Source organism: Mustela putorius, unplaced genomic scaffold (genome assembly GCF_011764305.1).
Source record: "Mustela putorius furo isolate JIRA1106 unplaced genomic scaffold, ASM1176430v1.1 tig00001075_pilon_pilon_pilon, whole genome shotgun sequence".
Lineage (NCBI taxonomy): Eukaryota > Metazoa > Chordata > Mammalia > Carnivora > Mustelidae > Mustela > Mustela putorius.
The window spans coordinates 2,230,748-2,247,125 of NW_025421560.1; the positions used below are offsets into that span (position 1 = coordinate 2,230,748).

The 16,378-nt window shown below is 46.8% G+C and overlaps 1 protein-coding gene across 1 annotated transcript in view; it reads right to left on the bottom strand.

The window, feature by feature from the left end:
• Positions 1 to 16,378, bottom strand: part of PCNX2 (pecanex 2) — a 288,518-nt gene that overhangs the window by 65,826 nt on the left and 206,314 nt on the right. The window contains 1 exon segment of the mRNA XM_045087258.1: positions 14,879 to 15,008. Within this exon segment, the coding sequence (XP_044943193.1) occupies positions 14,879 to 15,008 (130 nt within the window).

Sequence of the window (16,378 nt, forward strand, 5' to 3'; positions counted from 1 at the left end):
GGGCATACAGCTCCCCTAAGAAAGTTTGGTAGTTTCTTAAAACACTAACATATGACAATTGCAGTCCTAGGCAATTATCCCAAAGAAGTGAAAACTTGTGTTCACTCAAAATGTCCATAGCAGCTATATTCATTATAGCCCCAAACTGAAGACACCACAGATGTCTGTCCCTCAACAGGTGAGTTGTTTGATAAAGAGACTGTGGTATATCCATACACTTGGTATTAAAAGGGGGAAACTACTGACACATACAATGATTTGAATGACATGCACTGAACTATGGGGAGTGAAAACAACTAATCCAGGGCATGGGTGGCTCAGTCAGTTAAGTGGCCAGCTCTTGATTTTGGCTCAGGTCAGGATCTCAGGGTCTTGAGATCGAGCCCCACGTTCAAGTTCAGGGAGAAGTCTGCTTGAGATTCTCTTTCCTCTCCCTCTGCCCTCCCCACTCTGTCTCTCCCTCTCTCTCTCCCTCTAACTCCCTCTCTTTCTCAAACACTTCTCTCTCAAAAAAATAAATAAGTCTTAAAAAAAAAAAGAAAACAGCTAACCCCACAAGGATAAATACTGTATGATCCCAGTCATATAACATTCTTGAAATGACAAGATTACAGAGTTGGAAAATGGATTAATAGTTGATAGGATGTGGCCTGGGTGGCTCAGTGGGTTAAAGCCTCTGCCTTCGGCTCAGGTCATGTGATCTGAGGGTTCTGGAATTGAGTCCCACATTGGGCTCTCTGCTCAGCAGGGAGTCTGCTTCCCTCCACACTCCACTCTGCCTGCTTCTCTGCCTACTTGTGATCTCTGTCTGTCAAATAAATAAATAAAATCTTTTAAAAAAATAGTTGATAGGAATTAAGAAGGTGGTAGCGGCAACAAAGACGAGCATGAGCGTATGAGAGGGACAACAGGAGAGATCTTTGTGGTGGTAGGAAAACTCTGTATCTTGAGTTTATCAACACCAATATTCTGATTGTGACAGTTCTGCAAGATGTTAACATCTGTAAACTGGGTGAAGGTTATACAGGGGATCTCTCTGTATTATTTCTTTCAACTATACATGAATCAATAAAGAGAAAGAGCCTAAATTTTTTTTTTAAAATAAAAAAATATCATAGCTAAGAGCAGGCCTGAATTTCATTACTGTAATAATAACCCACTCAAGTGCAATTTTCATTTCTGATCCAAACTCACTTACATTTCCAATTAAGATCGCTTCTCCCATTTCAGCCAGAAGAATTCAAGATTATCCAACATTTCAAATACAGGATATGAAATCCAACTACTCATTCACTGGAAGGTCATAAATATTTAGGGGGTGAAAAGTGTTTCTTCTCTTTCTGCAAACGCAACTAATAAAAACAGTAATAAAAACATTCGTGTTGTATGCAGTTGGGCAGAGTCAGCCAAAGGGAGACTTGAATAAAGAAAGATGCAGAAGATTATAATGGATTCATAAAAATTAAATTATCAAGGAGGTGCTGGTTTTTTCCCAGGTTTAACATGCTTGATGGAAGGTTTTGACTTCTGCGTGCTATATCCTTCCGGTAGCAAGAAGTCTGATGTCATTTATGCAACAGTGTTTTAGAGTTGCGGGCGAAATTTCTCCTGGGAATGAAGACACATGGAGTTTGTTTTGTTTTGTTTTGTTTTGTTTTCATTAGTGACCAGTGGAATGCACAGGATTTGGATTAAGAGGAGCCCCCTGCCCAGCAAAAAGGACACGGTCATCCTTGGCAAGGAGCAGTCCCATCTGTGCAGGGGCGCACGCAGCCCTATGACTTCCCTGACGTCCTCCCGCTGGCATGGCTGCTTATGTCTGGAAAGGCAGCAACGTGAAGAAGACCCCCTCTCGCAACACGCAGCCATGAGCACATGGAGTCGTTTTGTCACTGAGGGAGGAAGCACTTAATAAAAGCCTGCCCGCGCGCTCCCCGCTGAGACGGACTTCGCTTTTCCTTTGCCGTTCTCGTCCCTTCCAGATCATGGCGTGGTCCTCTGCTCACGTTCCATACCCCCAACACTGAAACTGGAATTTTAAGTGAATAAAACTGGATTTCTGTTTCTAACTTGGTTAATGACTTATTAACCTGTGTGAGGGGTGTAAAGGGGAGCATCGCTTGATTTTTCTGATCCCCTGGTGTCTCCGTGAATACAATGGCAACTAAACATTGCACAGGACTTGAGGTAGGAAATTAAAATGCAGAGCTGCACTGGTGACCACCAACCTACGCAAAATGAATCAAAGAATCACTTTAACCTTGTGATGGGCCAGTCACCCCAGGGAACGATGAGAGAGCAGAAAAGCCTCTTGATTTCCTTGCATCAGTATATTCGGGGATGGATTTTTCTGTAATGGGGAAAAAGGAATAGTCAAGTTTACCCTGAAAAATTTTTCCATATTGATTTTTTGAATCCTGAAATAGTTTGTGTCCAGTCTTGGCTCCGGGAGCTCAAGGACAACACGGAGCAGATAAAATCGGTTCATTCCTCGCTCCCAGTTGTCCTGCATTTGCCCAGCCTTTCCCCAAGTTATTTTTAAAAATTTATTACTAAAGTACAGTTGACCCACAATTTTATTTTGGTTTCAGGTGGACGACACGGTGACTCGATAATGCTCTACATTACACAATGCTCCCCACACAGCATTATTACAATATTATTAATTTACTGACTATATTCCTCTACTTATGACTAAATGCTGTACTTTAAATCCCTGCAGCTTATTTATTTAATCACTGGATTTTTGTACCTGTGAATTCCCTTCACCTCTTTCACCCCTTCCCCCTCATCTACCTCTTTTCTGAAAAACACCAGTTTGTTTTCTGCGTTTATAAGACTATATTTTTTTATTTGTTTTTTTATTTGCTCATTTGTTTTGCTGTATAGAGTGCACATATACGTGAAATCATATGATAGTTCTCTTTCTCTGACTTATTTCACTTAGCATAATACCTTCTAGGCCCATCCATGTCATTGCAAGCAGCAAGAGTCCATTCTTTTTTATGGCTAAGTAATATTCCATGATATGTATTTAGATCTAGATATATTAAGTAGAATATATATCTTCATTATCCATTCATATTTCAAAAGACACTTGGGTAGCTTCCGTATCTATTATAATAACTATTATAAATAACACTGTAAGCATAAGGGTGCACAAATCTCTTCAATGTAGTGCCAAAACAGGTTCTTTGGCAATGGTAAGAAAACCTTCTCCCTGCTGGCTGTTCTTTACCCATGATAACTCTACACAGAATGCTAGTATTCTCTCATTTTGGACTGCTCTTTAAAACTGCTTTTTAAAAACTTCATTTCTTATCCAATTTTCTTTAAAACCCACTAAGAACTTTCTCTCCTTCCTCTTCCCCAAACTTCAAAGTATATCTCTCTCCAAAGCCTTCCCTGACACTAGGAAGTAAAATTTCTGCTCTATAACCTCTAAAACAAAGTCCTTTCTTCAGTGTAACATAAGAAGGCATCACAAATGGAAAAGGAATGTGATACATTAAATTAGCCTTGTTTTTATCAGATAATAGATTTTTCTTTTCTTAATTCTCCTGCATGTGATTATTTTTCCATCATTGGTCATTTTTCATCTATCTTGAAGGCGAGCATCAATCTACTTAAATGTTTACAGAGAGAAGCAAACATAGCAAGCCAGACACGACAAAGTATCATAAACCCGGTGAGCAGTGATGATGACAGAATGTTCCCAAAGGGACCAAAAAAAAAAAAAGAAGGAAAGAGTATAGCTTCCATGTCCATGTAATGTACTAATTTCATTAATCAGTTGGTACCGCTGTGTACCAGGAAGCAGCAACCATACACGAAGCCTGGACCAGGTCTCTCGGCTCTCAGTAAAGTAGGATTAAAGTCAGTCATGCTCTTGAAACCAGACTAAAGGAGCCCCGCCTGATCACTCGAAGGCTAAGAAATGAGTTTTTACCTAGAGCCTCAAATGCACACATTCCCCGTAGCCCAAAGCGGCCTGCCCACAGCCGAGTCCATTCATCACAGGAGAAGAGAACACACCGACCATGGCCGGCAACATCCATTTGGAGCATTGGCCGATAACAGGAAAGACCTAAAGTGCTCGAGGTTCTTGGGTTCTTGGGGATTAAACTTCCATTAGACAGAGGTCTTGATCTACACAATAAACTCCCTGCACTATTGTATATGTGATGCAATGCAATAAAAGAATTTGTAGATTTAATGTGGATTTAAGAGCTATTTCCTGCCTTCCTTTGTTTGGAAGAAATCAGCCCCATCTCTAACACTTCCCTAAAAGCCAGAGAAGGACGCCGCCTGCCCTCACTTGCTGCAGTGAAAAGGGTTCTGCTCCATGCTGTTATTGACTTACACCCCCCGAAACCATCCATCAACCTGACTCGGTCACAAAGCCTCGCTCCTGCATGACCTTGAAGTGTAGAGTCAGCAGCCCTAGACAGCCGGGGAGCAGGTGGGCATGTTGGACTCCTTCCTGCAGGCACATGGTCAACTTCACTACTCTGCACTTTTCAAATTCCTTAACCGCTCAGCAAAATGTAACAGGACCCTGAGCAAAATCATGCAACACAGCATAATGAATAATACGCTCGAACCAGGGCTATTTGAGAAATTCACCGCCCTGGAGTTCCTCAAAAGCATCATCCTTCTGGAATACATTTGCATAATAGCTCATCGCCACACCTGAAGTGTCAAACCTTACCCCTGGGTATGTGCGTGAGAGCTTTCTCAACCGTCAGCAAAACAGCACGATGGGGCCGAGTTTGTCATTTAGTTTCTCAGACACAACAGCTTTCAGACACAGACCAGAAATTCTGGTTGAGAAAAGTCGGAGGCAGAGAAGGGACGTGGAAAACGAGCATCAGACACGGGGCATGTGAGCTGTGGAACCAGGAAAGGCTCAAAACTCCCCATCTACCCGTCGGTCCTGGAGCCACCCAGGGGACACCCAGAACCTTCTCTGGCTTCAAGCCTAGTTAGAACCATAGCGTTCTGGTGATAAAGGTCTGACCTTCATGCTGTCATTCCCCCAAAATAAAAGGTCGAGAGGAAGAATCCCTTCGATAAAAGCCTTCCCTTGCTTTTATGATTGATTTCAAGTGGCAGAATACCCAACTGAAAATGACTTAAGCAAAATACAGAATTGGCTGGCTTACACAGCCCAAAGCTCTAGTAAGGCCCAGCGGGACCCCAGGGTAGAGGGTGCGTCATCAGAAATCAGTCTCCGCATCCCGTGCCCTGCATTCCTCTGTGTTTGCAGAATTCTCAGGCCAGTCTCGCTTTGCGGGGGTGAGAAGGCTGCCAAGGGCTTTAGGCCTGCACCCCCCACCACCACCACCACCAAGGCTGGGGGAAAGAGAGGGCCAGCCTGACTGGCACAGCTCCCTGCCCCCTGGGGCCCCAGAACTCACTGGGGCAGGCAGAAACAACAGATCTCTGGGACTCTGGAGTGAACTCTGTCTTTCCATTGCCCGGGGCCTTTGGCCACCCTGTCACTTGCTTGTCTGTTTCTTACCTGAGGCCTAAAGTCCGGAGACTTTATGCGGAGATTGTATGCAGAGCTAAGTTCAGAGGGAAGAGAAACCCAAGGTCGGCCCAGCATGGCTGCGCATGCTCAGTCAGCCCCAAGTCCCAGCCGTTTGGCAGAGCTTCATGGACACTGGACTCTTGAGCAATTTGGCTTCTCAGTCGGCCTTGACACTTTCCTTTTACCATCGACGACTAAGAACGTTCCCGCTCGTATCTCTTTACTTCTTTCCTTCTGGGAAGTTTAGGACATGGTCCATATTCCTACCCTGGCTTCCCTGGGAGTCCCGTACCCACTGTTTCCCCAGACGTGGCCCTGCGCTGGCTGAGCAGTGTTAGCGCCAAACACGTCTCAGTCATCAGTCTCACAGGGATTCCTAAGCATTTTTAAATCTCTTAAAATTCACGAACTTATATGTGCATCCAGAGAAGCCTGCATTGTCCTTTCTGTGGAGGGAGATTCCCAAAGACCTACCCTGAGCTCCTGGGGGAACTGAGGGCCTGTTTTCATGCCTTTCACAGTTGTCTGGAGTTACAGAACAGCCTGGAGAATGAAGGGCAAGTGGTGGCCTCCAAGAGGAATTTTTCAGATCAGCCATTTAAAAAGAAAATTCTCATCTTGAATGAGTTCGACCCCCTTTTGGGCCTGAGATTTGATTCAGGACTGCAGGTGGTAACTCGGTGCCCAGGAAGGGCCCGGATGCCGCATTTCTGCTCTAAACTTAGGGCTCCACTCCTGGAAAGGAGGCTCATGGTGGTCAGTGATCACAGATTTCCCTGTGTGGGAGATCCCATGCTCACGCTTCCTGGCTCGGGCTCTGGAGCTGCTGAGAGCCCGCTGGGCCAATGACGAGAGCCCGGGACGGAAGCAGCCCTGCTGAGAGCCACCCACCATGCCCCCCGGACCGAAGCCACTTCTGGAGTCAGGCCGGCTCAGGGAAGGGACCTCGGGGCCTGGGCGGCACTGCCTGTCCTTCGGCCCGGCTCCTCCTCTGAGCAGGGTGTGCGTGACGGCCCCTTTCCAGTCCCATGTGAACCCTCTAACGGATGTTCACTGAATCGCCTATAGTGTGGGAGGCATTTGAGAGGTTTGGGGACATAACGGAGAGCATTCAAACTTAGACTCACACCAGACCTGGTTTAAAGTCATGGCTCAGTCACCAATTTGTTCTGTGACCTTGGGCAAGTCATTTAACTTCCCAAGTTTCCCTTTTCTGATCTGTGAAATGAGAAAAATGAAATTTGACTTGCAGAATGGGTATATAGGCAAGAATGCATATATTTGGGAAGATTTGCAGCTGTTTAGTAAATACAGAATGAGGACTAGTGCTGCGCTACTCCACTACCTGTGTAAGCACCAGTAGGAATGCCTCGGAGCCCAGCACATGCCTAGGCATGGCTCTGAGTCTAATTGCCCTAAGACATCTGAAAAAGGAGCCTCAAGGCTTTTATCACAGTATGTCCAGGCACTTTGTAAACATATCCAAATAAATTGTGGGGTAGCTTAATTGCAAGCTGAGATACGTAAATCCTACCCTGCATAATTGCAAATTTTAATTACAGTGCTCCATTTTACTATTAACCCATAAGCCGAATAAGCTTGATGCTTTGCATTTAAGAAAAAAATTGCCTTTTGAGAAACTCCATGCTTTGCACAAAGATCTTACAAACCATGCTTAAAATAGCTCAGTGGGTAGAGAGCATCCAGAAAAATCTTCCCCATGGTGAAAAGGTAAAAAATAAAACGTGTGTTGAGAACTTCTTTCTTTGACTGCCTTGCCCAAGTCAGGCACACACGGCTTTGAGCATCCTCAGTAAGAAACCATGAGTGAGACGGAGATGCTGGTGGGTCTGCAGAGAGTGCAAGGGAGGGGCTGGAGAGATGATGAACGGTGTCATTGAAAAGGACCTCTATGGAGGGGACTGGGTGGCTCCGTGGGTTAAGCGTCCACCTTTAGTTCAGGTCGTGATCCCAGGGTCCTGGGATCAAGCCCCACATTGGACTCCCTGCTCAGTGGGGAGCCAGCTTCTCCCTCTCTTCCCCACCTGTGTTCCCTGTCACTCTCTCTGTCTCTCAAACAATTAAAATCTTAATTAAAAAAAAAAAAAGAAGAAGAAAGAAATGTACCTCTATGGGCTGGAATATGAAAGCCAATGATGGATCAAGAGTTGGTAAAGGAAATGTAAATTTCTTTTTCTTTTTCTTTTTTTTTTTTTTTGAGATTTCATTTATTTATTTGAAAGAGAGAACAAGCAAGCACACGCATGCAGAGGCAGAGGAAGAAGAAGAAAGAGACTCACCGCTAAGCAGGGAGCCCAATGTGGGGCTCAATCCGAGAATCATCACCTGAGACAAAGGCACACACCTAAACGACTGAGCCACCCAGATGCCCTGGAAGTGTAAATTCCTGATTTTCACCAAACCGCACACATAAGATTGGCATGATGAAGGCCTGGCTTGGCACCACGTTAGTAAAATAATTGAGAGGTTTTAGATTTTAGAAGGTGAAAATGAAAGCAGAAAATATCTGGCTCACAGGAGGTCACATCTGTTGCGACCTGAGTAGATGGCATCTGGAATAGGCTAGAGGGGAGGGTTAGAGGCCGTCCAGCAGACCTCTGGCTGAGGGCAGTGAGGCTTGCCCAGGTCTACACCAATTAAAACGCAGGTGGGGGGACATCTGGGTGGCTCTGCCTTGGGCTCAGGTCATGATCCCAGCGTCCTGGGTTCGAGTCCTGAATCGGGCTCCCTGCTCCTCAGGAAGCCTGCTTCTCCCTCTCCCACTCTCCCTGCTTGTGTTCTTGCTCTTGCTATCTCTCTGTCAAATAAATAAAATCTTAAAACACACACAGACACACACACAGATAGGAAGGGCTGTTGAGCCTGAGAGAGAGGGCAGTGAGGGGAGAGCACAGTCTTCCAAGCAGTGAAGGGCAGGATACACAGGAGGCAAGAGGATGCTAGTTGCTCTGGCAACAGCAGGTGCATCCAGGTGACTGTGGCATCCAGGTGAGGACACAAGGAACAGACCCTGCACAGAGGACAGCCCGGCAGCCATGGCAGACGAAGCTCACCCAGGGCTGCCTAAGAAGGCACAAGGGCTGCTCCACCCAGAGTAGAAGAGGCTAGAGGACTCCCTTCCATGAGCAGTATGAGGGGGATTCTCTAACTCCAAGGGCCCATGCTAGCCCTGCTTCTGTATTCCAAACCCACGAGGGCACTGGGAAGTAACACAGCAAGATTCACAGGAGCCCACAGAGACTAGTTGAAATATTTGGATCACATAGTCTGTCTTTTGATAAACCACAAAATAATGATGTTTTAGAGATGTTTTTCAACTCAGGCAACTCTGCTGCTCAAAGCACAGCTCAAAGGCTCTGTGACAGGGTAAGACATCAAAAGAAACACAGCACTTAAAGGCGAAGACAAATATTTAAGGGGCATGTGACAGCGTGCTGTCTGTGGACTTGAGGTCACACGGTCTACACGTGTGTCTTTTCACCGGTTGGTAGGATGGTGCTCTGCCATTTCAGAAAGGATTTCTGATCGGCTGCAAGGACGTATAAAATACGTCTCGACGTAACTGAATTAAAAGTCTAATGAGAGAAGATAGAAATATAGGAAAGGGGAACAAAATTGGACAGGATTAAGGATAAAATCACTGTACATAGAAATGACCTGCGCATTTACCACAGTGAACCATGTCTCATTTGGAATTAATGACTTCTGGAGGGGTGGAGAGCCTGCCACCCCATTTCACAGATGAGTTAACCGAGGCTCATGGACTAATTTCCCAAACACTTAACCAGGCATATGGGCCGGGTTCTGACGAACAACAAAGCTCAAAGTTTCTGACAAATGACCACTGCCGTGGGGAGAGCTGAGGATTAAGTAATGCTGATTATCTTCTCGCTAACTAGACTGGGACCAAGGACATGGAACAGAGAGGATGCTTCTGCAGACCATTCGCAGAGTGACTCCTGTTAGTTAAAGCCTAGCACAGCCCTCACATAGATACTTGGTGCTCATTTGTGGAGGATGATGCCCAGAATGATTTAACATTTTATTTCTAAAGATTTTATTCATCTGAGAGAGACGGAGAGAGCACAAGCCGGGGTGGGTGCGGGGAGGCAGAATGAGAAGGAGAGGGACCAGCAGATTCTCTGCTGAGTACAGAGCCAGACACAGGGCTCAATCCTGGGATCCTGGGATCATAACCTGATCTGAAGGCAGATGCTTAACCAACTGAGCCACCCAGATGCCCCTGACTTAGCTTTTATTTTTTTTAAGATTTTATTTATTTATTTGAGAGACAGAGATCACAAGTAGGCAGAGCTGCAGGCAGACAGAGAGAGGAGGAAGCAGGCTCCCCGCTGAGCAGAGAGCCCCATTTGGGCCTTGATCCCAGGACCCCGAGATCATGACCTGAGCCGAAGGCAGAGGCATAACCCACTGAGCCACCGAGGTGCCCCTGATTTAACATTTTAAAAGCAATCTGGAGAATGTGATAGAAATGTAACTGCCACGAAAGCCGTATTTGCCTTTCACGTGGTTGTTCTATGCGTCTCCTCACAGTGATGGGGTTTAATATCTTATACAAGACTTCTGATCTATCCCAACAGACTCATTATTAATGGAACTTTTCATTCATTAGGACTAAAAATAGTCAACTTCTTTAGGACCAAGATATTGGCCAGGATAACCAAAACACGAATCAATATTTCTAGCCTAAACATTTGTCTCATGGTAATGACAAAGTTTGGCTATTTAGTGATTGTTTATATGCAAGGAGAAGGGTGATAGATCATAATATCAGAATGTTTCTATCATACGGGGATTTATACACACAAGGCACATTACAATTTATAAATTACAGTGCATTTGTTGCCGTTGTCTGTAATTTAAGTGGAGACCCCGGGCAGAGCTCATCGAGACAGATTTTTAAGACCTTATTAGTTGAGAGAACATCATTTTAACAGGGAACTTCCTAACACTGGCAAATGAGACCGAGGTGAAGATCTCCTTTACCTTTTACACACTATCGCGGGACTCAGTTCGTTTAAGAACTAGACAACACCTACTATGCGCATAGCCTTTCAGCGACACAAGATGAAAAAGAAACAGGTCTAGACTTGGCGATAAGTATTATCTCTGCCAATCCTGGGTAGAATTTGCTGATGGCCACAGGCCACAGGTATTATAGCAGCCATCTTCCAAAGATAATACCTCTCACCTCAAAGGCCTCCTGAACCTAACCCCCTTTGAGTCCATCAAGACGTGGAATCTGGGTGGGTGTGGGTGGATGGGAATTGGAGAGGTCCCAGGGCAGGAAGGACACTTAGGTGGAGGACACAGCCCAAGGCAAGGCTTGGGATGAAAAAGCCACAATGTGTGAGGTGTGACAGAATGTTTTGGGTAATAAGCTGGAAATTGAGATTAAAACTGAGGAGGGTCTAGACCTGTGCTGTACATCGTGGTAGTCTCTAGACACATGTGGCTATTGAAATTGAATTCATTACAATTAAATAGAAGAAGTAAAAATTCAGGGGATAACTGGGGGCTTCAGTCCATGATGTGTCTGATTCCTAATTTCAGATCAGGTCGCGATCTCTGGATTGTGAGATCGAGCCCTGCATCAGGCTCCTAGCTGGTCAAAGAACCTGCTTGAGATTCCCTCTCTCCCTGTCCCTCTGCTCCTCCCCTCCCCGGGCTCTCTCTCTGTAACAGAAAAAAAAAAAAAAAAATTCAGTTCCTCAGTCACATTGGCCCCATTTCAAATGGGTCATTAGCCATACCTGGACGGTAGGGCCGCCATATTGGACGGTGCAGGTGCACAGCATTCCCAGCACTGCAGAGCTCCTTACTTGACAGGGCTGGACCAGGTGGTATTCTTCTCTTCAGGCAGCTACGAGCCACCACAGGCCTCTGGGGCAGCATGGAACCTGATGCTCCATGTGCAGATCTGACCAGAGTGCAGGGGAGTCAGGAGGGCAGAGGACACATGTGTGTCCCAGGGAGAAGCAGTGTTGGGGAACAGGAAGCCTGTGGATTTCAAGATAGCCCAGGTGGGGGGAACCAGACTGGCTTGGAAATCACCAGGTGGCTGGTGATTTACTTATCAGTTCCTTAAGGTACTGAAATGGTTTCATGGGGCACCTGTGGCTCAGTCGATGAGGTGTCTGCCTTCGGCTCAGGGCGTGATCCCAGAGTCCTGGGATCAAGTCCCACATTGGGCTCCCTGCTCAGCGAGGAGGACTGCTTCTCCCTCTCCCTCTGCCCTTCCCCTGCTTGTGCTCTCTCTCAAATAAATACATAAAATCTTTAAAAATTTTTTAAAAAAAATATAAAATGGTTTCATTAGTGCTGGGCTCACTGGAGACTTGCAGGAACAAAGTCAGCTTTCAAAGGGCTGAGAGAAAGCCTGGAGGACTGGGAAGGCCGGCAAGTGAGGCAGCAGGGGTGGAGAGGGAGAAGAGGCCCAGGAGAAGGGACTGTGAGTGCAAGGGCCACAGCCCAGGCAGGGGGTGGCATGCCGGGGCACCCTCCGGCAGCATGTGCCCCCTAACTCCAGAGGAAGAGGATTTGTGATCAGCCTTTGAAAGCCAGGGGACGAGTAGTAACCAAGTCCACAGAATCCAAGACCTGGTAACCAAGTGTTCCGTTGTAGGCAGTGGGACAGTCATGGAGATGCAGGACAGCCACAGAGATGCTCTCCAGCCAGAAACCAGGCGGGCAGTCATTACCATTTGAAATAAAAGCCAACAGGGGCGCCTGGATAGCTCAGTGGTAGCTGCCAGTGGGTCATGTTCAGAGTCCTGGGATCGAGTCCTCTGCCTTCAGGCTCAAGGTCATGATCTCAGAGAGCCCGTCCGGGGGATCCCATGACCCTGGGATCGAGTCCTGAAGGCGGGCTCTCTGAGCTCACCCAGGCGCAGAGAGCATCGGGCTGCTTGCTTCCCTCTCTCTCTCTCTGCCTGCCTCTCTATCTACTTGTGATTTCTCTCTGTCAAATAAATAAATAAAATCTTTAAAAAAAAATAAAATAAAAAAAGAAAAACCAACAGTTTAAGATAGTCAGAATGAGCTTTCCAGAGCCTTTACAGGGATCCAGATGAGATTTCCTGCCATTTCCTTTCCTGATACCCTCCTCTTACTGTCCAGAACTCCATCACTGATCTTTTAAGCAGCTGGGCACGGGGCTCCGTGTTCTGATGTCCCACAAGGCGACCAGCCTGGGTTTTGCATCAGGAACTTTTTTCCCCAGCAGCACTGAACATTTTCCCCGAGTTGGCCCCTTCAGAGAGACCTCGTAAAGGCTGGACAGCCTTCCACATGCCTGCAGACCCCGCCCCATCCACAGCCAGGCCAAGTGAAGGCAGACCCCTCCCACACCTAACAGCGCTCAACCGAGTTCACAGCAGCTCACGACAGAATCAATTATTTGTGACACAGAGTAAGGAAATGGGGACCCTGCTCTAGAGGCCCATACACGCAAGGAGGCCCCAGAAGCCAACGGTTCAAGAACCAGACTGAAACCTGCAAGTGAAGAAACTGAGCAAACACGGACGTCCAGAAGCACCTTGCTCCCCACGCGAGTTAGGAGACCACCTGGCAATTAAACTCCCCCCAGAGCCTGTCCCCGCCCCCTTCCTGTCAGGGACCCTTAAAGCTCTGTCCAGCTCAATGGGGATGCATCTTGCTTATGTCAGATTCCAGGCCAGAAAGACTGACTCCTAATTTATCTGAGACTAGGAGACAAAAAGGAAATCTCTTGTAATAACGATCTTGTTTCAAGATTGTTGAAACAATCTTGCACTTTTCTGCATGGTTAAGGGCAAAGGCATTGCGGGGGTCCTCTATAGTGACAGGTGTAAATGTGGTTTTCAGAGCTCCAAAAAGATACCCCAACTTGTCTTCCCCTAAGGAAACTGAAAGTAACAAGCCCGTGCCTGTCATTTTTCTTTTACTCTCTGGCTCTGTAAATATGCTTGGTTTCTCCTTAAACACACACAAAATAGGACTTGTGTTTCTGTGCAAAATTTCACACAGGTACTCGTTGTACTGCAAAAATCCCACCTTTCTTGAATATGAGGATCGTGCCAGAGGGTCTCCCCACAGAGTCCTGCCACCCCCCCCCAGCCCTGGCCCCATAGGGACTTCGAGGCACAGCAGAGAAGAATCATAACAGTACAGGCTCACATGGGGCTCTATGTATATGAACCCATTTTCTCTTCACGGCAAGTCTGTGAAGTAGGTTCCCTCATTTTGCCCCCATTTTACAGAAGAGGAGAGAGAGAGACCTGAGGTCACCAGCGTTAGGTGGTAGAGGTGAGACATGAGCCCAGGTGGGCAGATGCCCCAGGCTGAGTTTTAATTACTCCCCCCTACTGCCCGTCCCACAAGGGTGTGATTTTATGGTCGCAGGAACCCTCTAAGGGGAGAAACAGAAACCACAGACCTCCTACATTAGTGGTGTCTTGTATAGGACATCAAGAGCGCACCGTCAAGTGCCCGAGTCATGCAAAATGTCATGTCAAAAATACCGTGGAGGGTCGACCAGGGTTTATGGGGCTCAGCGCAGGTATGGCTATAAGTTAGGGGAGGGTTCTGGAATAGTCCTTCTCCTCTGCCCCAGCTGAAGATGGACCGGCTCACTGGTGTTCTCCACGACCACCTGTCCGCAGCACCTTCCCCTCACTCCCCCCAAGCCCTCAGGAGTTCTGGAAAATTAGTTGGTGGAACATGACTCTGCCTTCACGCCTTCCCTTCAGAAGTAGGCGCCCCCACTGCATCACTGTTTGCTGGAGGAGGTTTGTGACTGGCCCGGCCACATAGTCAAGAAAAGGCATAAATAACTTCTGCAAGTTGAATGCTCTGGAACACCTGCGCTCTGGAACACCTGGTGTTCTCCGTCGTGTTGAGCTGTGAAGTGCGCACACTTACACGCGACACGCTCAGGATGCTCACGGAAGGTACAGCCGACAGGGGACACGTGCCGTCCAGGGGCAATCCCCGCCGGGGGCTCCCTCAACAACCTTTCTGAGGGCAAATGCCAATACTTGGCAGAGGGAACTCATTTTTCCTGCGCGACCAACAAAACCCAGGCTGGTACCCGACTGTAGAGCTGCGATCAGACCTGTTCGGTTCAGAGCCCTGGCGCCCTCCCACCCCAATCCCACCCCCAGTGCTGAGCGGTGAACAGAGGAAGCCTCCCGGGGGACACACTCAGCCCCCAGCCGCCGGCGAGGCATGAAGGCTGAGCCCTGACACGGAGGAAGGTCAAGGAACATCAGGAAGCACGAATTTTAGCAAAGCACGTTAGCATCAACTTTAGGATCTTACTTGTAGTTTTTCTCCCAGAATTTCACTGGCCTGACATAGGAGGTGATGAAAATGACACTCCCGAGGAACGGGCTCAGTGGGGTAGAGAAGATGGAGGTGATCATCGTCTGAAAGAAAAGCATGGCAGAATCTGATAATTCGGAGTTAAGGCAAAAAAAAAAAAAACAAAAACAAAAACACCACTTTTTTCAGTGTCATTATGTATCGAAATATTATTTCAGATTTTGACTTGTTTATAGGAAAGCTGTTTTCTTGCCAAGGAAAGAAAAGATGGCATGTATGTGATCTCTCTGTGTACTAAGTCAGGGATATAAAACTTTCAGTAGGATCCCGCTAGGTCTCATTTCGCCAGCGTCAAAACCAAACGATTCTCATAAAAATCCCAGCGGTCTCAGGGTGATTTATGGCAAAGATGTAATATCTGAGGTTTGAAAAGAACAGTTTCTTTTTACTAGGGTATCATTAGTGGGGCAAAACGCACTGTGCTATACTTGCTGAAGTATTAAGTAGCTTTATAAATAATTAAAATTAAATTACACATTTTAGAAGAAATAAATACCATTGTGTGAGAAGGTAGCATCTCTGTTTCTCAAAGACTCTCTTCACACTATTCAAAAAGTATGTTATGATATGTTGAACACTGATGGCTCGAGTCATGTCTGCTTTAAAAGCTAGTTGTGTAGACACATGAACTCACAGCATGTTACACGCTGCATGGGTTTCTCACTTACTGGTGGGACTCACTCTGACACACCCTGGTTGATCAGAAACATAACCGTCCAACATTAAAATCAGTACCGCTGCCATACTTGGACAAAGACCAGTGAACTGATCTCTAGAAGTCTGAGGAAGGTGCCCCGAGGGCTTGTCCCTCCCCAGTCTCTCTCCATCACTGGAGAACTGCTCCTAGTTGCCAATCCCACATGTCCCTGCGGTGCAGGGGTGACAGTGAGACCCATGGTTGAGGTGGCAGAGGCCAACAAGGTGCCAGACTGTCCAGGGCTTACATAGGCACCTTGTTCCTTATCCCTTGTCCCTTCAGGTGGGGGCTCGGAGCGTCCCCCTACCAGTCTGATCTGATCTCCTACCAGGCTGATCTTCCCACCTCGAAGAGGGCTTTCTCTCAGCTGCACAAATGGAAGTCTTATTTCTTTAGCCTGTGTTCCGAAGGTTCTGGCACAAAGTAAGAAAGGAATGCCTGGCACAGACAGACTCTATGTGTCACTGACCATCAGGACATAGAAGTGACCCAGGCATCCAGATGCTTTCATTCCCTCTCAGCCACGTGCTGGTGGAGGGGTGGCCGTGGGGACCTCACCACCCGTTTACAGAATCCAGAAATGGAGAGCCTTGTGTGGTTGCAGACACATCCCCACGTTATTTTCAAAGACTTTAGCTCAGAGTTTTGCTTCAGGAATAACTGTATCTTTATTTTATTTTTTTCAACTTGCTATTTCCTTCCAAGCAACGCCAGGAGGGAATTGACATGTCCATCATTAA